At 34.8% G+C, this 26,443-nt stretch overlaps 2 protein-coding genes across 8 annotated transcripts; one reads left to right on the forward strand and one right to left on the reverse strand.

The window, feature by feature from the left end:
• Positions 1-2,526: 2,526 nt before the first annotated feature.
• LOC128232592 (alpha-1,3-mannosyl-glycoprotein 4-beta-N-acetylglucosaminyltransferase C-like) lies at positions 2,527-6,024 on the reverse strand. Of its 4 annotated transcripts, none has more exons than XM_052946246.1 (6): positions 5,898-6,024; positions 5,464-5,520; positions 4,940-5,078; positions 4,700-4,740; positions 4,254-4,368; positions 2,527-3,749 (listed from the first exon to the last, which is right to left on the reverse strand). In XM_052946246.1, exons 3-6 carry the CDS (start codon positions 5,049-5,051, stop codon positions 2,581-2,583), a joined length of 1,437 nt encoding a protein of 478 aa, XP_052802206.1. In that variant the 5' UTR covers positions 5,052-5,078; positions 5,464-5,520; positions 5,898-6,024; the 3' UTR covers positions 2,527-2,580. The 4 variants fall into 4 exon arrangements, with proteins under 4 accessions (XP_052802206.1, XP_052802204.1, XP_052802205.1 ...); XM_052946244.1 differs by having other exon boundaries at positions 4,940-5,083; XM_052946245.1 differs by having other exon boundaries at positions 4,940-5,083; positions 5,454-5,520.
• A 5,113-nt stretch (positions 6,025-11,137) lies between these two features.
• On the forward strand, positions 11,138-26,414 carry LOC128231393 (vesicle transport protein GOT1B-like). Of its 4 annotated transcripts, XM_052944167.1 has the most exons (7): positions 11,138-11,255; positions 13,566-13,657; positions 15,060-15,238; positions 15,728-15,809; positions 16,365-16,397; positions 23,106-23,122; positions 26,287-26,414. In XM_052944167.1, exons 1-6 carry the CDS (start codon positions 11,231-11,233, stop codon positions 23,115-23,117), a joined length of 423 nt encoding a protein of 140 aa, XP_052800127.1. In that variant the 5' UTR covers positions 11,138-11,230; the 3' UTR covers positions 23,118-23,122; positions 26,287-26,414. The 4 variants fall into 4 exon arrangements, with proteins under 4 accessions (XP_052800127.1, XP_052800125.1, XP_052800126.1 ...); XM_052944165.1 differs by lacking the exon at positions 23,106-23,122 and having other exon boundaries at positions 26,287-26,407; XM_052944166.1 differs by lacking the exons at positions 23,106-23,122; positions 26,287-26,414 and adding an exon at positions 19,639-22,997.
• The last annotated feature ends 29 nt before the right edge of the window (positions 26,415-26,443 follow it).

A 26,443-nucleotide genomic window follows, 5' to 3' on the forward strand; every position in this document is an offset into this window, starting at 1 on the left:
ACCAAAAACATAATTACTTAAACGCCGTTTTATCTATTTTTAAAGATATATCTTGTTTACGCATACTGTATTTATAATACATCTGTGATAACATTAATGTTCTTTTGCAAATGAAGATCACCTCTGAGCTTATGTATTACAATGCATGGGTAGCTACCATGAAGGACTAACATGTATATCAATGTTCAATTGTGTGATAGGATTAGAAAATCCTCGTGTATAAACAAATTATGATAGCCTAATGGGGACACCCGAATGTCCATAATGTGTTCTCGAAATTGTTTCGTTCCACATGTATGTCAGCAGACTATCATATAACACAAAGTTATAAAAGCGTTGCGATATGCAACATCATATGCTTATCGGAATAAATGGTTAACAAAACATTCACAAAACTGAGCTTGACAAAATAGACTATATTAACGAGCACACAATGCAGAGGATGAGAAAAGTGTGTTCGGCGACACGAAAGGGTAAATAAACTCTGGCATGCTTGTTTCACGTAACTATTCGACCTTTAACATGTCAATTATTCAACGTCCCCATAGTTTAGTTAACTTAAAAGGCTTTGCACTGCTTTTTTCCGAAACACGTGTCTTTCTATTCTAAAAGATAAACGAATGTTTTGTTTCCTCAGAAAGAAAATGCTTTCTTAAAATATAAAAAAAATGTTATTTTTCCTGAAGAACCTAAACACGAGCATATTCTTTGTTATCAAAGTTTTGCGATATAGCACGATTTGTTTCGATACCAGGTAATTAATGTTTATCACAAAATGTTAACAATGTCGAATGACCCAATGTTTCCGCATTATGATAAGAACATGCATTTTTAAGAAAGCGATATCTCTTAATGCAGGATAAACACATTTAGAAGGCACACTAAAAGAATGGTATTAGTGTGTCCATAATCTCAATGATAAATCGCAGAACATTAAAACACACTCAAGGTGACCACATATGTTCATGTCATTGATCTTTATCTACTCCAACTATTTGTATTACGGTTTTGTGTAAACGCGTACTTTTGTAGAGGACGTTTGCCCGGAAAATGTTCTTAACAGTAACCATTCTAAAGAATAATGCATTAGTCTGAGTGTACTTCCGCAGACGTGAACTATCTATTTATTATTAATTATTATTATCTTTTTGTATGGATATTTCAATAAAGCTAGTACTGAAAATGATGCGTAATCTATGGAATGTGTGTCATATATCGCCTGTTTCATGTTTTATATAAACTTCTTCTCGAGCTTTCATATTTGCATGGTTTCCTGCTTACTGATATTCTATACAGTGCCGATAACGATATGTAAGGGGGAGGATCTCCAGAATACTGTCATGGCCTGAGACCTGAGTTTTTTTACTATATGTTGGCTTTTCACTTTAAAACAGACCCAATTGAAAAACAAGTAACCGGCTGCTGTAGAACAATCCAAGACACAAAATTTAATCTCAATAAAGCATAGGGTTGACCAATGCGTTGTCTCACAAAGTAGTTAAACATGACCCTGAGGTCAAGACGGAAACGGGCTACAGACCACCAATTTACATAGTTCCACAGGCAATTATTTTTCCATTTTTTGCCCTGAAAACTATCATTTGTTTGCATACAGTGTCAAATTATGTTAAGCTCTTTGCAAAAGAGCCACCCGTTCCTTCTCTTTCAATCAACATTAATAAAATATTGATACTTGAACACAAGCACTCTTTTTTCTGTATTCACACACGGTCAACAGGGGGCAGCTAACTGTGGTCTTGAGCTATGTAGTAAACTACACAAACATGAAACAATGCTGATCAAAATATTTACTGCATTGAATACATTCGGCTAAGATGTTCACACACAACATGATGTTAACCATCCAAAAAAGGTATATCTTTAAATGCACCAGTTTAGCTATAGATAGTGTTTGTCTTGATAAAAGAACGTTGATATGTGACAGAAGTAAATATTACCAACACGTGTTTGGTAATACAATATTTAATTTAAGTCGCTATTTTTGGAATTTGATTATACATATTCCAGTATAGTATCAGAATACATGTGTACAATCGTTATTAATGAAAGAGAAAACACGTTACCGTTCGTGTTTAATTATATTAAATTAATCATTCTATTGATTTATATTTTGTAATTAAAGTGTTTCAAGTAGTGCCTTATCGTCATGTATGTTTACCATTTGACTTATCATGGCATTTTATTTAATACTCGTATTGATGTGCATTGTCTTGTGTGAGTCTCGTCGTATTTGTGCCTTTACGTTTGACCTTTGCGATACAAAGCGCACGATCGTCTGGCGGCAGGACTGTCTTATTTGTCCTTAATATCTAATATGTATTTTTTCGCTACATTGCCAAACCATATGGATTGGGCTTACGACAACGAAACAACTAAACTCTTCAAACCTTTAGAGAGTTAATATAGTGGACTATTTGCTTTCCGCAGTTTCACTACAGTATGCACCTAAATAATAACGTATTGAAATACGAACAACTTGAAACAGAATTCAATTTCATCGTTTATTCATGATTTTGAAATAAATAATTGCACTTAAAACAAAGCAAAATCGGAATCCTCTTACGTATACAACAAGATTTCCCGTATTACAACCCAAGTTCTAAGTTTACGTTTTACTCTAAGCCTCAAGCACTTAACGTTGTTTGGGATTGCTGTCCCTGTGGCCAGCGTGTCTGCATCCCCGTCAGCCAAGCCAGTCAATTTGATAAACATTGTCCCACACTCGTCCGTCTCCGAAGAACCAAACTGGAACGTTGAACATTCTAAATCTGTATACAGAAGGTTGTCATTCCGGGTCTCCTTTTTACCTGTCAACACTACGATCCTCGTGAGATTCTGTGGCATGGCTAAAACCAGCGTAAAGGTGTCACCCTTCTTTGGTGTTTTGCCCCAGAAGAATGAAGAGGCATTATTGTCATAGGCAAATTCTGTTGTGAAGTTTAAGTAAGTTTCAAATGTCGTTTGAAAAGATGCTTCTGGGTCGTCTGCAGCTGGGTAGTTGTACAAATCAAAAGTCACGTTCGCATTATCTTTAAACTTATTGTCAATAGATGGCATCAGCTTGTTTTTCAGCGATGAAAATCTCCCAATATGCTGGAATAAGCTTTGTTTGGAATGAATTGATTTCTTCTGCCCCAGATCCATTCGTATCGGGCTAAGGAGAAGGTCACATGGAGCCTCGTCGTATCTTAACATTAACTTTGATGCTACATATTCCAAGTCAGAAGATTTAAACATTTTCCCGATAAAACCCAATCTTGAAAACTCCAAAACAGCCCAAGCAGTTGAAATCGAAAGATGAGATTTGATGCTATTTACAAAATCGGAAGCAACGATTACATCGTCTTCGAGCTGGATATAGTACTCGGATATATTGATACTATAATGCATAAGGAAAGAAAAATCAACATTCTGTTTCGCCCTCCATTTTAAACGATCTTTCGTATCGTTAAACGTTGGTTTAACATGTTCAAGGTCCGGATAAATTGACCTTTGTGTGTGAATTATTTGAATAAAACCACTTTCGACGTGTTGTTGATATGTGTTATAAACGTTTACCGATATGTGTGTGTTATAGGTAGAGTTTAAATCACAGAGCATTATAACCAACGTCACTTCCTCTTTCTCGCTTTCAGTTGTTTTATCGATAATTGAGTCCACAGTGTCGAACAAATATATTCTATCGGTATTCGGACGTTGGGCTGAGGGAATTCCAATCGTAAATAAACCTAAAATATAAGAAATGCAATTTAAAAAGGGAGATCATGATATCTTAAAAATAGTCATTAGGATAGATCTTCACCATCTGAATGTCTTCAATTTAGTTATTTAAGGATTTACTTTTGAAATATTGGCAGTTGTTGCATATAACATTACAGATGTTGAAAACAAATTATACAGGGCGGAGTGAATAAATCTTACAAACAATAGGTACTTTATGTACTTAAAAGGTACATCTTATGATTTCAGTAAAGCGAAAAGGGTCAAAGGCCCACATAATATCAATCTCTGATTGAAATTAAACGCTGTTTGAGTGCATTAGTGTTCTGCCCTCGCCCCTTACACCCAATGACAGAGAAAATTAAAAATAAAAATAATCATTTTTCCTGAAGGCTCAATTTATTTGAATCAGGTTAAAATGCGCATTATCAACAAAGCGCTTGCCAGGAGAGTAAATATGTTAAAAGACTAGGCTGACATCTTCACCGGAGCTAAATGACATCCAATCTTACCCTTGTGTCCTCTCGGTTGTCCATACATCAAAACCTTGAAGGGCGGATTAATGATCTGCCCAACGTCTACACGCTTGGAGGGGGACATGGGCCTTGTCGCCATGGACTCGCCAGTCTGTATGGAAACACCACATGTCAGTATAAAGGCCGTATATGTGAATATTTTGCATACAACAAGTTTGTACGTGTCTTAACAAAACAATACACGTATGTAAAACGCGCGAGCTGTCTAAACCGAAACTGAGTTAAACATGATTTGACCCCCATCTTCCCTATTCATTCATACAATTGGAGCAACTAATGAAGTTTTATTTTTGCTTATCGTATAAACATGGACCTTAGAGGTCCGTGGTATACTTTTGATATTTGGTCATTAAAATTAATTAATTAATGTACCCCTTGTAAAAACTAGTTCAGCTTAAAATATGAAGTTATTTATGAATTACCCCATTTGATGTAGACAATGATCCTTGTGAAAAAGGCGGAACTGAAAAGATAATGGTATGATTTATGGGTCAAAGACTCTTGAAACCACAAACAAAACAAACTTAACACTTGAAATGGGAGGTTCACTTTAATATTTATCTAATGTGTTCAATGTGAACTTGAATTTACCATTCTGTATAAAAATTGTAGCTTTTAAAAATGCCAAATAAAATATGCAGTTATCGGCTTGCTTACGCCACCTTTTGTAGTACTAAGAAAGGCAATCTGTGCGGCTATATAGACGATGCACAGGACGGCGACCATTTTGCCGATTCTTCCACGGAACTTCCGGTACAACGACCAACATAACATGACTTTGATGTTTCGTTATGTATCTCACTACGCTGAAACGGATACATTTGATAAATTCATGAAGAATACCGCAAAAACAGCCGTTTTCTGTCAATTATTTAACAATGCTAAGAATAATCTGTGCGATATGAAAACGTAATTTAAAATAGAATAACGACAGGTGCCAGATTTAAAAAATAAAAATATTTTCAATGCGGATGGTTGTAACGTATGTCTCGTGTGTAAATATTTTAACAGTGATAAAACTCGTGACCTAATAGATAAATGATAACAAGTTGCGTTCTCACAACGACAAATTTCAATTAATCATTAAGTCTTTATTTGTTTTAAAAAATCCACGTTCAATCAATATTGAGATATTACATCAAACCATATAGTATAACGTTAAACAAGAATACAAACATCTCGATACCTTCATGCAGACTTCCAATACATGTCACAGAACAGTGTCCCTCAATCCATGGTGGACCTGCAGCGACATTCCCAGTATTCAAATATATGAAGAAAATATGAAAAATATCAGAAATATATCACTTTTAGGCGTTCTTGGGCCTATGGTACTGCCAAAATGTGATCTGTATCAGCAATGTATTTGTAATATATGAACTATTTGCTTATTTAAAGGTTCAAGGAGTAACACAGTAACAAATAAATCAGAAAAAAACTAATCACATGTGGAATTTCTGTAAGTAAAGTCATATATGCCGTTTATTACTACAAGCACGCTGCGTCCAGATAGGGTATTACTGTATTTAATTACTTTCCAACTGAAGTTCAACATAATACGTATCTAATTCAGATGTACACCAATATAACTTTTTATACCAAATTAAAGTACAAACATACCTTTTTTCTTCCTTTTCAACAATCCAAACTTTTCTTTATAACGGGTTATATCAATGCGAGTGTTATCTCATAATGGCAAACATAATTTAGCTTCGGTATCAGAGTTGTACTACTGATTAGAGCAAGTAAATATGTGTACCCATTTATTCACCATCCTTCTTCTGTGTGACATTTACAAGGCCATATAAAGTCGACAGGTTTTGCGTCATAGAGCTTAAAAGGCATAGTTTACCTTTTTTTATCGAAAATCAAAATATTAAATAAAAATGACACAGCTAGTAATTCAGTCTCTTCGATGGATATAGATATGGTGTACCAAGTGGCTCGGTCACATAATTATTAACTACATGCTAAGCAAGAACAGCCAAACGAAAACAATTATGCAATACAACTATGTCACACATAAATACGACAAGAGCTATGCAATACAGCAATACAAAAAAAGCTATGGCATACAGCTGTACAAAATAGCTATGCAATACAGCAATACACAAACAGCTATGCCATACAGTTGTACAAAATAGCCATGTCATACAGCTGTACAAAATAGCCATGTAATACAGCAATACACAAACAGCTATGCCATACAGCCGTACAAAATAGCCATGCAATACAGCAATACAAAAACAGCTATGTCATACAGCTGTACAAAATAGCCATGTAAAACAGCAATACACAAACAGCTATGTCATACAGCTGTATAAAATAGCCATGCAATACAGCAATACACAAACAGCTATACCATACAGCTGTACAAAATAGCCCTGCAATACAGCAATACACAAACAGCTATGTCATACAGCTGTACAAAATAGCCATGCAATACAGCAATACACAAGAAGCTATGTCATAGTACAGCTGTACAAAATAGCTATGCAAAACAGCAATACACGAACAGCTATGTCATACAGCTGTACAAAATAGCCATGCAATACAGCAATACACAAACAGCTATGTCATACAGCTGTACAAAATAGCTATGCAAAACAGCAATACACAAACAGCTATGTCATACAGCTGTACAAAATAGCCATGCAATACAGCAATACACAAACAGCTACGTCATACAGCTGTACAAAATAGCCATGCAATACAGCAATACACAAACAGCTATGCCATACAGCTGTACAAAATAGCCATGCAATACAGCAATACACAAACAGCTATGTCATACAGCTGTACAAAATAGCCATGCAATACAGCAATACACAAAACAGCTACGTCATACCGCTGTACAAAATAGCCATGAAATACAGCAATACACAAACAGCTATGCCATACAGCTGTACAAAATAGCCGTGCAATACAGCAATACACAAACAGCTACTAGTATGTAATACAACTATAGACAGCAGCTATGCAATGAAGCTGTACAGCGAAAGCTATGTAATACAGCTGTACAAAATAGCCATGCAATACAGCAATGCAAAAACAGCTATGAAAAACAGCATATATATGCACGCAACAAAGACATATTTTTTGCTTAGTATATATCTGTCATTTTTATTGGTTCAGATGTTGTCACGTGACAAGACATAGAAACGCAATACGTGATACGTTTGTAATCAAGCGTTACCGGACATGACGATATTCCCGTTGCATGTTATAATAAAGAAATATAATTAACGTCAGTAACGTTATTTTCTAAGCATATCGCATATTTTTAGGTCAGTGTCTTAAATTACCGTCCCGCATAGCCCAGTGGTGTATACAGTCTAAACTCTAAAGGATGCGTGTTCGATTCCGTCAATTATCAGGAGTGTTTTGGAATATGTTTTTAAATTAGATTGTTATCAATCGAAAAATTTGTTATGCATAATTGACAGAGCAACACAGAAAATAGTACGATGACAAATAAAAACATAATATTGAAACCATACAAAAAATTCATCGCGGGACTCTTACTCGCAACATCCAACATGTGAGCCTTTTGATAACACTATAAATCTATCCACTACTTTTGATTCGTGACATTAAGTCGCAATTCATGTAATGATATTTTGATTTCGGGTCGAGGGTGATAATAAGGCTGCCTTATAAGGGATACATGTTAACTATTTACAATGGTCAATGGTCTATGGATATATGGTGAAATGTAGCAATAACACATTTCATTCAACTCTCCTAAATCTATGTTGCTAAGGAACCGTTTTTAGCATTGAGCTTGAAAAACTTTTTCACGTATAAACTCAAATGCAAACAAAAATGGCAAAGAAATACGGCTTACAAGATAACCCTTTTCATATTACATCCGTTCGAAGTCGAGCTGGTAAAGCACTGTCCATTAAACCGTTAAACATACAGAATTCACTTTATGACAGGGATTTTCTACTGTTATCAATCTCCACAAGCAATTGAACCATGTGCTGCGTGGCAGACACAAATAATCGCTCGGACTTGCGCACTTCATTGCGAACTTGTGACTGGACAAGCCCTCTTTACTGCACCCCGTGTGTTTAATTTGCAATCGCGTTTTCTTTGACAAGATTGCATTTATTTTAGTATCAGAAGCGCGATTCAGCAATAACCTTAAAATCAAAAGTTCGTATTTGATTAAAGTAATCTAATATTTCGTTATTAAAATTGCATAAATCTGCGATAAAATCCTCGCGTTCAACAAAATCCTTAACATTTGAAGTATAGCCAATAGTACCATCACATGGTATAAAATTGTCATGGTTACTGCACATATCAATAATGCCATTTTCAAAAATATGCTTTTCATCATTGTAAAATAATCTGGAATATTTTTGAGTTATGAACATGTAAATAATACCAAATATTACATCTTTATTTATGGACAAAGATCCCTTTTTGCCCTCACCCGTATGATATAATCAGACTGTGTTTCTATCAATTCGAAGTGCTTAACAAGTTTGCTTTTATAAAACAACAAATACCTATTTTTAAAAAACATCGTTTATCATTTTATGATAAAAATAATCATAATTTTAAAAGTAAATCATGTCTTAATCTAATAAGATATTTCTGTACAACAAAATATATCATACATATTATACAAATTCTTTGTAATTCGATATTGATTTGATTCCGCACACATTTAGGTAGTTATTAAACATTGAAGTTTGCAATGTGCAAAGTGCATTAAGTGTTTAATTGGATTACGATGGCAACTGGTTCGATACGTGACGTCGACGTCTCTGAAGACGGCAGTTATAAGAGAGCGGCGATCGACGGTGAACAGCCAAATCGTGAAATAGCTAGGAATTCGGCTCTGTAAGCCAAGCAGTACAAAACTGCAGAGCTACTTATGGTGAGCGAGAACGTGTCAAATTACACCTCGATCGCTAATTGGCATACAGAAAGATATACGAGAACAATACGAGGTTCTGGCCGTTACCTATGAGAGGCTTATCAGCTCGTAAAGTGGGCAGGGTAAAGATGAACTAGTAGATTCGTTTAAAAGGTCACAAATGGAATTTGTGGAAAAGAACAACATGATTATAGACTGGTGCCGGAGCGTGAGACAAGAATATGAAACTGGCTCATCAGTCTCGTCAAAAAGTGAAAGGGATATTTCTATACAGAGAAAACTGTCTGAACTTAAAATTTCGCAATTAAAGAAAAAGACAAAAACTTGAGTTACAACATAAGGAGTTAAACATAAAACTAGAAGAACAAGAACTTATCAATGAAATAGAACGTTCAAAAATTGAGGAAACTTTATGTGAGGAAGATGATTTGCGCAATTTGGCAGACATTAAACCTGTTTTTCAATTGCCTATATTCACGAGGCAACACGATCACACCGATGAGAAGAACCACTCCTTTGCAGCGTAACCTAGCTGTCATTGAACAACCATTAGAGGGGCTAACGTTTGGTGACGTTGTTGAGCAGCAGAACGGCGTTGCTGACGAACTGACGGCTAGGCGGGAAAGCGGGAACGCACCTCATGGAGACGGCGGGGGTGGAGGCATTTTATAGGGATTACAAGCGATGGCCAATACCATCCAGGAGAGTTTTAATTTACCGAGACCTGACATTTTCAATAATGATAACGCTAGGGTGTTGATCAAATTACTTTAGATTAAATGTGTTCTTCATAAATTTACTTATTCTTTTTAAAAGAAGAGAGACGTTGCATTCTTAATCTTAATGTATCTAAGGGACACTAGTCTTGATTTACTAAAGCATATTTTTCTATTGTAGTTTTTCATACTGAATACTATGTTTCATATATAGCTTTGCCTGTAGTATTGTATTTCACATGATGCTTGGGTATGAATGAATAAACATGTAACTCCATTTGAGATCTTATGAAACTAACCCATTCCGCATGTTGTTGTAAGAACTAAACCAACAACGCAACACTTTTGCGTAAGTTTTATTGTTTTTATCATTTATCACTGGATCCTGTCCCTACCAGTCGGAATCGTTTCCGGAGTACGTGCTGGACATGTGGTTTTGTAGCCGTCTGCCCGGGAGGTAAATTTCTGCACTGTATACGGGCGAGGTGCCATGGTGACAGGCTCGCTTATGGGGCAGCTACCGCCCTGTCATTCTGTTGTGACGTTGGGTTATGGGCGCCCGATCTCTCCACTGGACTGATATACTGTACCGGGGGCTTTTTTTTCTTTTGGTCATGGTGTTACGCTTGGATATGGGCGGGTTCCGTACCGTGTTGGTATCAGTTTGAAGCCTCTGGTGGTCTGTGGAAGTGTTCTGGTGGGAGCAGGCGTCTCGTGGTGTAGGTTGGACTGCCTTATTTCGTATGCGGACATCACACGTCTTTGTTGGTTCTTGAGACCAATTTATTATTTTCGAGTTCATTTTGTGCTCTAACAACATTTTAGTTTGACCTGGGAGTAAGATTACATGTATTACATGTATAAGTATTTTCGTCATATTGAGGTCACTGGTCTTCTAAAAGACACCAGTAGTTGAAACTGTATAGCTCACACGTCGGCCTCCGGCGTGCAGACATAGCGAAACAATGACAGGCGACATAACCATTCATGTCATTTCCGAATGTGTTAATTCCAGTTAAGCTAGAAACAATATAATATAATTGTATTAAACTGCAAACACATGGACTGCACGAACAACTGAGAAAAATATAGTATGTCTTTTAAATGTAAAATCTGAAGAAGATTCAGTCCGACATCAGTCGAAGGTACGTGTCTGGCGTATTTCCACATGGGAGGTCACTGCGTTAAATTTGGAATAGTTTGATTTTATCAAAATGTTTAGTTGTATGTAACCTATTCATCATGGTCAGTGCAGCGCTCTGCGCCAAGCGTTTGCTGATTGTTTTCATGACGTGTTCGAAGAACTTAGTAAATTTGTTGGAATCTTGAAGTAATTTATCAATATGATGCAAATATCAGATTTTCAAAGTGAGTGGAAGTGAATATTTTTTTAGTTGATTCAATATGTTCGATTTATTTGGCTTACTCAGACTTAATATCATGTTTTCAAGTCATTTGAAATCCACTGTTAGTAACAGACTTGTTGACGTAGTCGTGGAAGGCCAACCAATTATGATATTTCTCCGGTGACCTGACCGACCCTATTTAAAATTGTTGACTTTAATTATATTTTGTGTAAAGATATTGTTTGAAATATATAAGTATACATGATGTGCAAGGTGGCTCTAAGAAAATCTAATGCATTACTCATTGACGAATGTCTGATAGTTTATTTGTGAAATATTTAAATTATGATGAAATTTGCTTTGTAACCAAAGTTATACTTTGATGTTTTTCTTGGCATTTACTAACATGTCTACAATGTCACAAAATGAAAGAATTGTCAAGTTTTTCAACCAGGATATTAATTTCAAAATTTTTAAAATTGCTCAATAAGGAAAAATGGTTCTTAATTGTTCAGTGCACAGAGTCTTAACAAAGCATGTGACTAGTGCATTTTCTAGAAAATTTACAGTATTTGATCAATGCCTGTATGCCAACAGGTTTTTGACAAAAAAGTAGTCATAATGCACCAGTCAATTGTAACCACGGCCCCCCCCCCAGGTCTCAGGGTATACTGGGGATAGCCGGGGAAATGGGCCGTGTTTTTACCTTTCAGGTGACCACGCAGTGCCTGGTGAATGCAGTGATTTTGTTTATACACAAAATATAGCGTGGAATGGGCCTTACCTAGGGTCCCTTGGGTGCAGGGGCATTTGGCGGGGTTTTTACCATCAGTTCGTTCCAGCAGGGCGGGGATTTTACCCGGGGTTGGCTTGACTGAAAGTCAAAGTCCTTACTATTCCCCGGACCTGGGGAGGCTGTGGTCACAATTGACTCGTGCATAAAGGCATAAAAATAACTGCTATATTGTCTTGTTTGTGAAGTTAACTCAACATTTTTTACTATTTTTAGAATCTAATTAGCTCTACTGCCAAGGGCTAGAAAAGCTAATGCTGTGGCCCGGTGTATATCATGTGTTCATATGACCTTTTGGCAAGGCTTTCAATTGACTGATGGCGCAGTACCATTGTTTGTGCGTCGATCTGAACACAATTGCTTGTGAATGTTTGTTCAAATTATGCCCCTGGGGTCATTACTGGCCATGCCCCTGGGTTCACAATGTTTGTATACCTATATAGGGAAATATTTGAAAATCTTCTTGTCTGAAACAGCTAGGCTCAAACCCTTGATATTTTGTTTGAATATGAACTACTGTCACTGGCACATATTAAAATAGTTCATCCAACTAATCTGCTTACTATATTTTCTGTCCTCACATGTTGAACATGCAGCGTTTTTATCTTACTGTAACGCAAAATGTTCAAAGTGATTTATATATTGCCTATTACACAAATATACATGCTCTGGATTGAAAATGACCACAATAGCCATGCCAGAAGAGCATTTGCCCTCATGGGCCTCTTGTTATATAGAATAAGATTCATTTTTGTATTTTAAGCTCAAAGTGCTTAGGTTGACCTATTGTGATAGGGTGATCCGTCGTCTGTCTGTTGTCAACATTTTTCTTCAAATAACATTTCTTCCTAAGCCCTGGGACAACAAACTTCACAGGAATGTTCCTTAGGTGGTCCTATTCCTGATTTCTTCAATAAAAGTGGTTCCATGCAGAAATCTGGTTGCCATGGCAACAGAAAGGAAAAATTTCAAAATTTTCTTCACAGAAACTGCTGGCCCGATTTCAACATGATATCGGGGAAATGTTCCTTAGATGAACCTATATCAATTTCCTTCAACTCATGTTTATTGTTAACAAAACATGGCTGCTAAGGATCAGGGCCACCTTTCACTATATGTCTTGAAAATAAATCTCTTCAGAAACCATATTGCCAATTTCAAAATATTTTCACAGGAGTCTTATATATATATATATATATATATATATATAATTTAAAAAACGGGACGCTTGATAGTTTAACCTTTAGCAATCAGGTGAATGATCTTGTCCCTCTTGTTTAAACAAATATTCACTTAAATGTGAAAATATGCAGTTCATCCTGTCTAGTATAGAAAACATCTTGTTTTACATGGAGAAATACATGTACAGATATGTCCATTTTAGAATGTTAATTTTTATTTTATAGTAACTTATCTTCAAGTATGACATAAATCAGGCGCATAGTTAACAAATAGTTAACAAATTGTTTATCGCTTTAAATTATTTTGAGGTCAGCTTTCTTTCATCATTTGATCTTGGTGATAAATTAACTATTTCAGAAATTGGTGTTGGTTTGGCGGGGTTCGGCATTGCCTTTCTCTTCCTTGGCATTCTTTTCTTCTTTGATAAAGGACTACTCGCCATCGGCAATGTAAGTAAATTCTTGTGTAATAATTCTAATGACAGAAAAGCACACATGTATGCAAATCACTTGTACGGTTATAGACAGGTTTGAGAAAAGGGATAGGGTACTTATGGTGAAACACACTGTGACACATTGTATTAAGCTTTGAACTACTTAAATATTTTGAATTTGACAGAAAAGTGTCAGCAATGTATGTAATTGAAATAGTTATAGGTTTCATAATCACATAATACAATTGTTAACAAACTAAGAAGTATTTGATTTACATTTCACCTCATTTTAAAACTGAATTGCATCATGTGTCAACAACTAGGCAACTTAATCAAATCCTAGCGAAATATTGCAAATAAACTTGAGGCAATATGTCAGGGCCAATATTTATGAAACTTAATCAGAATGTTTTCTTTGATGGTATTATTGAAACTGGGTCACATGAGGTTAGGAACTAGGTCACTTGGTCAAATCTTTGAAAAATCATGTCTAAAAATATTGGTATTGATTGGTCAGACTTTTTTCAAACTGTGTTCAGAATGTTCTCTGATAATCTTTTAAAGATGCACTCTTACTCCCAAGTAAGGTTTATCACAATGAATACAATTGTTTTTATATACCAAAACGGAAGACTAAATGTTGAAAACAATGGTTCTTATGAAGGATTCCAAGTTTATTTTGATGGAAAAGTGCACTAAACACGGTATTTAAACCTTATGAGACGATATAAGATAAGAGAAAATCTTTTAGCATTTACCAATCATTTAATCTTTTTGCGTTTTCAGCTGTTAAATACACAGTTACATTTTTGTTATCAGTAATCAATATTTTCCATAAACCCATTTCTTAGTAAGAAGTTAAAGGTTTATCAGTCAAAAATTATGTTTGTGATATATGTGTATGTGTCGATTTTGAATAAGTGTGTCACTTTAAAGAAGGTAACCTGTGATCAAAATTGGGCTACTAGGACAAATCTTAATGCTACACTATGAACAATATTTTTTTCTTTCAAACAATTGCAAACAAAGCTATATGTCATATCTCATATTCACTTTGCAATGGTACTGCATGATTTGTTTGAAATATTTCCCCAACACTTCATTTCCAATCAGATTGAATCTGTTTTGCCTAATCAAGCAGAGGATATCAATTCAACTTAATAGCTTGTTAATTTTTTGGGTTGTTTGCGTCACTGTGGTGCAGAATAGCCATCAACTTTCTATCAAATACTGTTATACATACATTTAAGGTTAAATAGCAAAATCACCTTGACATTTATAATTACCAAAAAACATGTAGTATACATAAAGCAACAGGGCAATTAAAATATATAAGATCATTGACAGTTTCACTGCATGAAAAAACTATAAAACAATACCAAAAAGCATACGCGAAAGAATCATTTGTTTTTTTACAGATTTTATTCGTTTGTGGACTTGCTTTTGTGATTGGACTAGAAAGGACGTTCCGGTTTTTCTTTCAACGCCACAAAGTGAAAGCAACAGGGTTCTTCATGGGAGGCATGTTTGTTGTGCTTCTTGGTTGGCCCGTCATTGGAATGGTCTTAGAAATTTATGGATTTTTCTTATTATTTAGGTAAGTAAAAAAATAATCAAAAACTATATTTTACCTTATTACAGAGTTATTGCCCTTTGCCATTTTTTCTTGTTTGTAGCATTACTTCAATACTACTGGATGGAATTTAATTAAGCTGCATACAGAGGTACAGCACAATAAGAGGAAGTGCAGTGTACAAGAATTATAACTGTATTTAGTTACAAATGAACTGACCTTTATTATTGATTCTTTGTTATATTATAAAAAAGGTATTTTATGAGTCTGAGTCGAGACTCCCATTTGAGACAGGTCAGTAATCATGGGCCCAGGTTTTCAATATAACACTTCCTTCCCTGTCTGCCAGTGTGGACCTTAAATTTTGATCAAGACATGCAAGTGGGTAGCCGAATGTGAAGAAAACTTGATAAGTTTGACTTTCACTTTGACACGAGATTGTGTGCTTTATTCATTATAAATTACTCCTCATTTTTTTTCTTTAAAACTACAATTTGTCAACTTTTATTTCAGTGGATTTTTCCCAGTAGCTGTTAACTTTTTACGAAGAGTACCTGTCATAGGAACCTTATTAAATTTACCAGGAATCAGATCTGTAAGATTTTTGACATGTTCAGTGTCACTGCCTTGAAAAAAATAATCTAAGTAATGGTTGAATGTTGTTACTGTTAGTAATTACTTGCAAAATAACTGGATTGATACGGCGCAGTCGCATAACTATTTATTTTGTATAAGTACATACTAACTACCTTTAATGTTTTTAAAGGTCTGCAATTTATGGTGTAAACTACCTACTATCATGAGCAAGCCACTGATTATGTCTATCTCTTTGCATGATTTAAATCAATAATGACTGACTGCTGGAAATACTGCCTTTTGATTGATAAAAAAAACTGTTGGCCACTAAATTTTCTTTAAAAAATAATACAGATGTTGTATGGTTAAATGATTATAACATGATTTGAATTGTTTTGATTGTTTGGATATTAAAGTTTAAATCTATTAATTTTGGGACAACCTAATTTAATGTCAAAAATATGCTTTTTGAGCAAATGGATGTTACATCTTTTATTTAACTTAATTATAAATCCATTACTTAATTATTAATCCAGGAATGTTCACTAATTCATTTTGCTTATCCCTCTTACAGATTGCAGACAAAGTCGGAGAGTCCAATTCAATGGTATAGTTGCCTCACATTTTGTACTTTCATGCATGCCAGCTAGAACAAAATAACCGGTTACTGTATTTAAGTGCCAAATTTCGTTGTACAAGTTCCACAATCATTGTACAAGTTCCACAAACATGGTCAATTTGGAAGCTTTTTAGCTCGACTATTCGAAGAATATGTAGAGCTATACTACTCACTCAAGCGTCGGCGTTGGCGTCACACCTTGGTTAAGGTTTTGCATGCAAGCACACATAGGTTAATATCACAGCAACTACTTGAGGTATTGCATTGAGACTTGATACAATGGTACTCAACCATCCAACCTACTTAATTAACCAAGTAAGATAACTCTTGTTTGCATTTAATGCAAATAATAGGCCTTTATTGTTCGACTTAGAAATTCTGGTTAAGGTTTTGCGTGCAAGCACACATTGGTTAATATCTCAGGAACTACTTGAGGTATTGCATTGAGACTTGATACACTGGTACTCAACCTTCCAACCTACTTAATTAACCAAGTAAGATAATTCTTGTTTGCATTTAATGCAAATAATAGGCCTTTATTATTCGACTTAAAAATTCTGGTTAAGGTTTTGCGTGCAAGCACAGATAGGTTAATATCTCAGCAACTACTTGAGGTATTGCATTGATACTTGATACAATGGTACTCAACCATCCAACCTTCTTAATTAACCAAGTTAGATAACTCTTGTTTGCATTTAATGCAAAAAATTGCTCTTTATTATTCGACTTAAAAATTCTGAATAAGGTTTTGCGTGCAAGCACACATAGGTTAATATCTCAGCAACTACTTGAGGTATTGCATTGAGACTTGATACAATGGTACTCAACCATCCAACCTACTTAATAAACCAAGTAAAATAACTCTAGTTTGCTTTAAATGCAAATAATAATCCTTTATTATTCGACTTAGAAATTCTGGTTAAGGTTTTGCGTGCAAGCACACATAGGTTAATATTTCAGTAACTTCTTGAGGTTTTGCATTGAGACTTGATACAATGGTACTCAAGAATCCAACCTTCTTAATTAACCAAGTTAGATAACTCTTGTTTGCATTTAATGCAAATAATTGCTCTTTATTATTCGACTTAAAAATTCCGGTTAAGGTTTATAGGTATAGGTTAATATCACAGCAACTACTTGAGGTATTGCATTGAGACTTTATACAATGGTACTCAACCATCCAACCTACTTAATTAACCAAGTTAGATAACTCTAGTTTGCATTAAATGCAAATAATTGCTCTTTATTATTCAACTTAAAAATTCTGGTTAAGGTTGTGCGTGCAAACACACATAGGTTAATATATCAGCAACTTCTTGAGGTATTGCATTGAGACTTGATACAATGGTACTCAACCATCCAACCTACTTAATTAATCAAGTAAGATAACTCTAGTTTGCATTTAATGCAAAAATAGACCTTTATTATTCGACTTTAAAATTCTGGTTAAGGTTTTGCATGCAAGCACACATAGGTTAATATCTCAGCAACTACTTGAGGTATTGCATTGAGACTTGATACAATGGTACTCAACCATCCAACCTACTTAATAAACCAAGTAAGATAACTCTAGTTTGCTTTTAATGCAAATAATAATCCTTTATTATTCGACTTAGAAATTCTGGTTAAGGTTTTGCGTGCAAGCACACATAGGTTAATATTTCAGCAACTTCTTGAGGTTTTGCATTGAGACTTGATACAATGGTACTCAAGAATCCAACCTTCTTAATGAACAAAGTTAGATAACTCTTGTTTGCATTTAATGCAAATAATTGCTCTTTATTATTCGACTTAAAAATTCTGGTTAAGGTTTTGCGTGCAAGCACACATAGGTTAATATCTCAGCCACTACTTGAGTTATTGCATTGAAACTTTATACTATGGTACTCAACCATCCAACCTACTTAATTAATCAAGTTAGATAACTCTAGTTTGCATTAAATGCAAATAATTGCTCTTTGTTATTCGACTTAAAAATTCTGGTTAAGGTTGTGCGTGCAAGCACACATAGGTTAATATCTCAGCAACTTCTTGAGGTATTGCATTGAGACTTGATACAATGGTACTCAACCATCCAACCTACTTAATTAACCAAGTATGATAACTCTAGTTTGCATTTAATGCAAAAAATAGACCTTTATTATTCGACTTTAAAATTCTGGTTAAGGTTTTGCGTGCAAGCACACATAGGTTAATATCTCAGCAACTACTTGAGGTATTGCATTGAGACTTGATACAATGGTACTCAAGAATCCAACCTTCTTAATTAACCAAGTAAGATCACTCTAGTTTGCAATTAATGAAAATATTTGCCCTTTTTTTATTCAACTAAGATATTCTGGTTAAGGTTTTGCATGCAAGCACACAAAGGTTAATATCTCAACAACTTCTTGAGGTATTGCATTAAGACTTTATACAATGGTACTCAACCATCCAACCTACTTAATTAACCAAGTTAGATAACTCTAGTTTGGATTATATTCAAATAATGGCCCCTTTTTTAGACATAGAAATTCTGATTAAGGTTTTGCTTGTTACCACTTTTAAGTCAATACCTCAGCGAATACATCATATATTGCATTGAAACCTTACACACATGCTCCCAACCATTTAACCTTCTTCTTTAATCAAGTAAGATAACTCTATCTTTCATATTTTATAATTTTAGCCTCTTTATTATGCAACTAAATTCTGGTTAAGGTCTTGCATGTTAGCATACATAGGATAATATCTCAGCAATTACTTGATGTATTGCATTGAGACTTTATACAATGATATTCAACCACCCAACTTAATTGAATAACCAAGTAAGATAACTGTATTTTGCAAATAATGGCCCTTTATTATTAGACTAAAAAATTCTGGTTAAAATGTTCCATGTAAAAACATTTATGTTAATATCTCAGCACTACATGTATTGCATTCAAATTATCTAACAGTGATCCATGCATGTTTTGCCAAAACTTTTCAATCCTTACACTGAAAAGTGGTGGAATAGTCGAGCGCGCTGTCTCTGTGACAGCTCTTGTTTATGTATAGTGTCATGTTTGAATAACAAGAGCACATTTGTCATTAAATTAGTCATTTGTAGAATGGATTGATATACCGTCCTCCGCAATAATCATTACTTTCAAATTATCCTCACTTTTACTAGATTTGAAGTGAAAATCATTGCAGAAATGTTACACATTGAAAACCTACTTGTAGACAATTTGTTTTTCTCTTACAGAAAAAGCATTCTGCATAACTCGTCACTAGCTTCCTTGTGATATAATTTTATGAAAGGTCAGAATTCCTTCTGGTACATTCAGAAGCCCCTTTTGCTTTGAATATGTGTATATCTTTTATTTGCCTGAAGGTTGTTTATTTGCCTGAAGGTTGCTATATATATCTTTGATGTGCCCTTTGTATCTCTTTGATATGCCCAGTGTATATCTCTGATGTGCGCTGTGTATGTCTTTGATGTGCCCTGTGTATATCTTTGATATGCCCTATTTATATCTTTGATATGCCCAGTGTATATCTCTGATGTGCGCTGTGTATGTCTTTGATGTGCCCTGTGTATATCTTTGATATGCCCTGTGTATATCTTTGATATGCCATGTGTATATCTTTGATATGCCCTGTGTATATCTTTGATATGCCATGTGTATATCTTTGATATGCCCTGTGTATATCTTTGATATGCCCTGTGTATATCTTTGATATGCCCTGTGTATATCTTTGATATGCCATGTGTATATCTTTGATATGCCATGTGTATATCTTTGATATGCCCTGTGTATATCTTTGATATGCCCTGTGTATATCTTTGATATGCCATGTGTATATCTCAGATGTGCCCTGTATATATCTCTGATGCGCCCTGTGTATATCTCTGATGCGCCCTGTGTATATCTTTGATGTGCCCTGGGGGTATATCTCTGATATTCCCTGTTTGTATCTCTGATGTACCCTGTGTATATCTCTGGAAGTGCCCTGTTTGTATCTCTGATGTGCCCTGTGTGATATGCTGGTGATGGAATATTTGTATACTGAACCATTTAGGCCTGACCAGTGATGACCTTGTGTTGGACAGAGAGCACAGACTTGTGAGTGGAGAATACTGTACAAAGACAGTTGGGATGCTCAATGCTTTATGGACATGGTGATCAGTAAAGACATACACATGAGGTTGTCCAAAGTGTGAGATTTAATACATGTGTTTCAGATATGCCAGTGATAATGCTAAGAACATTGTCCATGTATAAAATATTAAAAAAGTGTTCACATAGGAAATCTAATATTTTGTCTTTACAACGTTAAATTTGTCTTTTGTTTATGTTGATGATTGTTTATGAATTACCATAGAATATTTTCATTTTGTTACCTTGTCTTGTGTGCTAGACATTTAAGAGAAGTCCATTATGGTTGTTGTATTTCAGTGTGACATTATACATTGGTAAGTAATAGTTATGTGAAATATGTCCATTTTTTTTAAGCTCACCTGAGCATGTAGTGTTCAAGGTGGGCTGTTGTGATCGTTTTTTCTCTGATGTCTGATGTCCATCGTAAACAATTTCTATAAACAACATTTCACCCTAAACAGGTTGGACAATTTTGATGAAACTTCACAGGGATGTTCCTTTTTGTGGTGTCCTTTGAAAACTAATTCCATCAGAACCCATGGCAACTAAAAAGAAAACGTTTAAAAATCTTATTAACAAAATCGTAAGGCACAGAGCTTAGATACTTGGTGTATAACATTGTCTAGTGGTCCTCTACCAATTTGATACTTGGTGTATAACATTGTTTAGTGGTCCTCTACCAATTTGATACTTGGTGTATAACATTGTCTAGTGGTCTTCTACCAATTTGATACTTGGTGTATAACATTGTCTAGTGGTCCTCTACCAATTTGATACTTGGTGTATAACATTGTCTAGTGGTCCTCTACCAATTTGATACTTGGTGTATAACATTGTCTAGTGGTCCTCTACCAATTTGATACTTGGTGTATAACATTGTCTAGTGGTCCTTTACCAATAAGGGTCAAAAGCTGCCTCACCTCTTTTGACCTACTTTCTTTTCTCTGTAGCTACAGCACTGATATTTGGACCATGTGTATAGTTTTGAATACAAATATCAATGTTGTCTTTGGTGACCTTGATTGTGATAATTTGACCTACTTTCTATTTTTTTAAGCTACAGTATTGGAATTTGGATCATGTGTACAGTGTTGCAATCAAATATAAATGTTTTCTTTGGATGACCTTGACTCTGACCTTTTGACCTATTTTCTTGTTTATGAAGCTACAGCAATGACTGTGTGTACAGTTTTATTATATGCATATCAATGTTGAGCTTGGATTACTTTGATTGTGACCTTTTGATGTACTTCCTTATTTTTGAAGCTACTTTAATGAAATTTGGAACATGTGTACATGTGCACAGTTTTGAAAACAGACATCAAGCTTAGAAATTTAGTGTGTAACATTGTCCAATTGTCCTGTACCAATTTTGTTCAAATTATGCCATGGGTTCAAAAATGGCCCCACCCTTGGTCACCTATGGTACATAGAGATATAAAAGAAAACAACCTTAAAACTCTACCGCTAAGATATTTGGTGCATACATTGTTGAGTGGTACCAAAGGTCTTAAACCTTTAATCAGTCGAGCGATTTAGAGCCATCATGGCCCTCTTGTTTATTTAGTTTTATGTTTGAAATGAATGTTTATTGCATGATTTATTTATTTGTACAAGTGCAAATATACCTGAAAGTTAGCAAACAATGTAATACTGTTTATGCAACAGTTACATCTTCATTGTTTTTAGCTTCCACATTACTTTAATGTATCTGTTGTTTCAGAAAATCATGTCAGGGTGTGATGCTTAAGGCTCAAGACAAAGTGCACATTAATTTATCTATAAGTTTTAATATTTTCTTTAATGAAATTGATACACTAGCATATATACCATTTTTTCATCTTTAATGTTTTATGTTTTTCATATACATGTTTGTTTTATTGCAAATGAAAGACCTATGACTAATATTTCAGAATTAACAGAAACATTTTATGAATTGCCTTCATGGTTTTACTGCTAAATAGTTCATGCTGTTCTTTTCCTTTCATTAGATTCCGCCAATAAGTCCCATATTTGAAATAAATTGTGTTGTATAAGAAATATTACCTGGGCGTTATTTTATGGAAATAGGACTTCTGAAATACTTTCTTTGTGACATAACAGTTGTATTGTTTTGCCAGGACGTTCTTCTACCCTGAATTCAGCTACTGAGACAAATCTACAAGCATTTTAATCCACATTATGTATCTTCAAAAACATTAGTTTTCAATTTCTATCTGTTCATCCCATAAGTATTTTGTTTTATTTGGATTTAAAATGTATGTATTCGATTATAATGTCTTAATTACATTGGTGAACAAATAATTTTGCACCAAACTCTGCATATAAAATCAGTCAACAAATGTGTTGAACAAAATGATTTTGTTGTACTTCCATTGTTTCGCCAAATTTTGTAACTAAATTCATGACAACAATTGTTCTGAATATGTGTAAATTTTATTAATAAAATTTGTAAACAAATGTCTGTATGTCTGTATTTTATAAGTGGGAATGGGTAATGGCTGTTCAGTTATTTCTTTCTTAACAATAATGTTAATGGGTTTTAACATGATTTGTTATCGATTTCCAGGATATGGCGTAATGCATGTGAGTAAGGTTTTCTTAACATTTTTGCTCTGGTTTAGGTTTGCATCCCTTTGTGTATTTGGCTGTCTATCAAAACATGCAGTGGTTCGTCTACTTTAAACTTTGGTCAATCATTTTTATTATATACCCATCATAAATCCATAGGCAATACATATCACAAAATACGGTAGTCCGTATTCCACTCCAGTGCAATACGGTCGTATTCCACTCTTGTGACGTCACGTCATAACAAGTATCGTTGCGCAACGTCATAAAACAAAATACTGCGTCGTTAAAATGACATTTATTATGAAAACATGTGGCTTTTAAGTGATCTAACCAGTGATATATATAATAAAAGCGTTATTAGTACTGCGTTTTTATCCGGAATGTCGTATTCGACTCTCGTGGATTTTTGCAGATTTTTCGGCTTGCGCCTCGTGAAATCCGAATCTGCAAAAATCCACTCGAGTCGAATACAACCTCCCGAATTAAAACGCAGCACTAATAACCCTATTATATACAACCTTTGTCAGTGGCAATGTGGCTTATATTTAAGATATTTTAGATAACATATAATTTAACAAATACTTGAATTGCATTGGACCCAACTAGATGTGTGGTTTGACAGTACTTATATACAGCCTTGCAGATAATTTTGGTGTGGGGTTAGAGCTAGTAGATATTTTCCACCATTCCTATATATTGAAGTATCAATTCTTTTATACAGTTTTAAGACAACCGTTCAAAGTTCCAGTGCTAAAATATTATTGTTAATACATGTACGGCATTATTACTAAATAATACGCACAGCACTGTCAATGCTATTACTTAAATGACGCAGTTTGATGCAGAGCCTGATAAGAAAAAAAATGATCTGGTATTATTTTCTGAGAGTGCACTGTCCATAATACATTGCTTAGTAAACATAATTTTCTATCTAATCACCAATTTGAACAAGGAACACGCACAATATATTGTTTATTAACGGTAACACTAAATTCTTCGGTTGTCTCCAGCGCACCCTCATAGACATTTTGCAAAATATATTTTAAGTATGCGCCTTTAAGATTGTATCCTGCAGCTAAACTGTGAGTTGTACACAAACTATGCCTCCCGTATTAATATTGCAGTTTATATTTCCCCTCGTGTAGAATATGTTGCCCAATAGAATTTTCATTTCGAGCAGTGTACATTTATGGACCTGTTTAGCAACAGCTGGTACCTTTCTAGTGTGCTTGCTAATTCAGTCAATGCATCCTTTGTTCAAGCACAGAACAAGATGTAGATGTGTTCGAATTTTTTAAATATATGTTAATATTTCTTGAACTGTTTTAAATCCTCCGCCGGAAACGCTTTGTCATTTTTTTTCGGAACTTTGCCTGTAGCGTTCAAGCCCCTCGTCTCGCATGAACTGTGTTTTAATCTCATCTGTTATTTAAACTTCCATTTGGTAAACGTGTTAAAACTTTTAACCCTGGGTTCCAGTAATTCAATGGCGAGGTAAATGGAGCTTTAACGTTTTATTAAAAACTGTTTAAGCCTTAGATATATAGACTACAGCATAAGTCGGAGTTCGTACGTGTGTCTAATGCGTTGAAACCATTCCCCAATGATTAATTAAGGATCAATGTTTATTTTTAATTTAGCCTAAAATCACCACCTGGGGAATAGTTTCTAAGCACATGAACACACCAAACACATTTTTTGCGATATTTTGCATGAACAAATGCTTTGTGGACCTCTACCAAATATGTTGACATCCTCCAAATAGTGCCCAGTTACATTTAAATTCTTTGTATAAATTTCCATAACAAATGCATTTCATTAGACCTCCACCACTTCAGTGTTGGGCTATATAGGAATCACCTTGTCCCATTTTTCTGTCTGTTCGTCCCGAAACATCAGACAAGTCTACCTCTCTCCACATATGTTGAGACATTGACTTAAAACTGCAAACACATATTGACTCTGCTGTGCGAAAAACAATTTTGTGTGTGGTATTTTAAGAGTTATTTCCCTTTGATTATTGTTATACTTATTTTTTATGGTGACAAGTCTACTTTTCTCCATAACTCCACGTTTTTGAGGTATTGACTTCAAATTTCATAAACATATTAACTTTGTTGATGAGAAATTATGTGCATAAGTAATTTTCATGTTGTGTGTGGTATTTTTGAGGTTATTTCCCTTTCATTGTTTATACGCCCGTTTTAAAATAGGGACGTAAAATAGTTTTACCTGCAGCGTTTGGACGGACGGGCGGCATCCAGTATGTTGTCCACTCAACAAATTTACGAGCCTTTGTCCATTCACCACCAATTTGGTGAGAATGTGTAATGACATAATATCTTGGACCGGTTCGATAACCAGTGATATTGATATAGTCGTTCAAGAGTAATCGCCCTTTAAATGTAGAAATTACATAAATTGGTCTTGTCCGGACAATACCTTGCTATTTTGTGTGATAGAAACCTTTGTCAAATCATCACCAAATTTGGTCAGAATATGTATGGGCAAACTATCATGGTCAGGTTCGATAACCAGCCATGTTGCCTCAGTCACTCTGAGTTATGACCCTTGAATTGGCAACAACTGTTATAACAGTGTCCGCTCTCTAAATGCCTTAAAGTACAACCACTTCACCAAACTTGGTGTCCTAGAACAGAGCCAGGCGTATTTTGTGACAGCGCTTTTGTTATACCTTTTTTCGCCATAACTCGATATGTTTTTGTGTTTTCAAAGATGTTACAGTCCTTATTTCGGTATAGGAGTATACACTCATGACCATTAAATTTAGTGATGCTTTCTCACTGATATAGTGAATTCAAGGAGCATACATCACTCCCAGTGATACTTCTTATAACAAGGTGGTGTGGTTTGGGGTATTTATCACATCCAGTGAAAGCTCTATTTTTCCCGTCTGAAACAAGGGGGCCTTTGCCTCGACTATTGGCACAATACATTGACCATATGCAGTGGGTTTTCTTCAATTCATGTCCTATCTCTCGGATGAGCAAGTGATCAATCGATAGTCTAGAGTTTGGCAATGTATGCTTTAAATATGTATATTATATTATATATATATATGTTATATAAACCAATATAAGACGAAGCCTGTTAATATGAAATGGGTTCTCATTGGCAACATTTGACAATATAGTTGTCATTTTGTATATTTTCAGGTCATATCATATACGCCTTTTCTCTGATCAGCGGCTCATATGGACAGCATATGTATTTATGTTCATGGACACAAACTGCCAACGTGTATGAAATAGTATTGTGTTATTTAATAATAATTCAAGCATAATATGGATCAAGTATACATATAAACAAGAG

Source organism: Mya arenaria, chromosome 4 (assembly GCF_026914265.1).
Source record: "Mya arenaria isolate MELC-2E11 chromosome 4, ASM2691426v1".
Classification (NCBI taxonomy): domain Eukaryota; kingdom Metazoa; phylum Mollusca; class Bivalvia; order Myida; family Myidae; genus Mya; species Mya arenaria.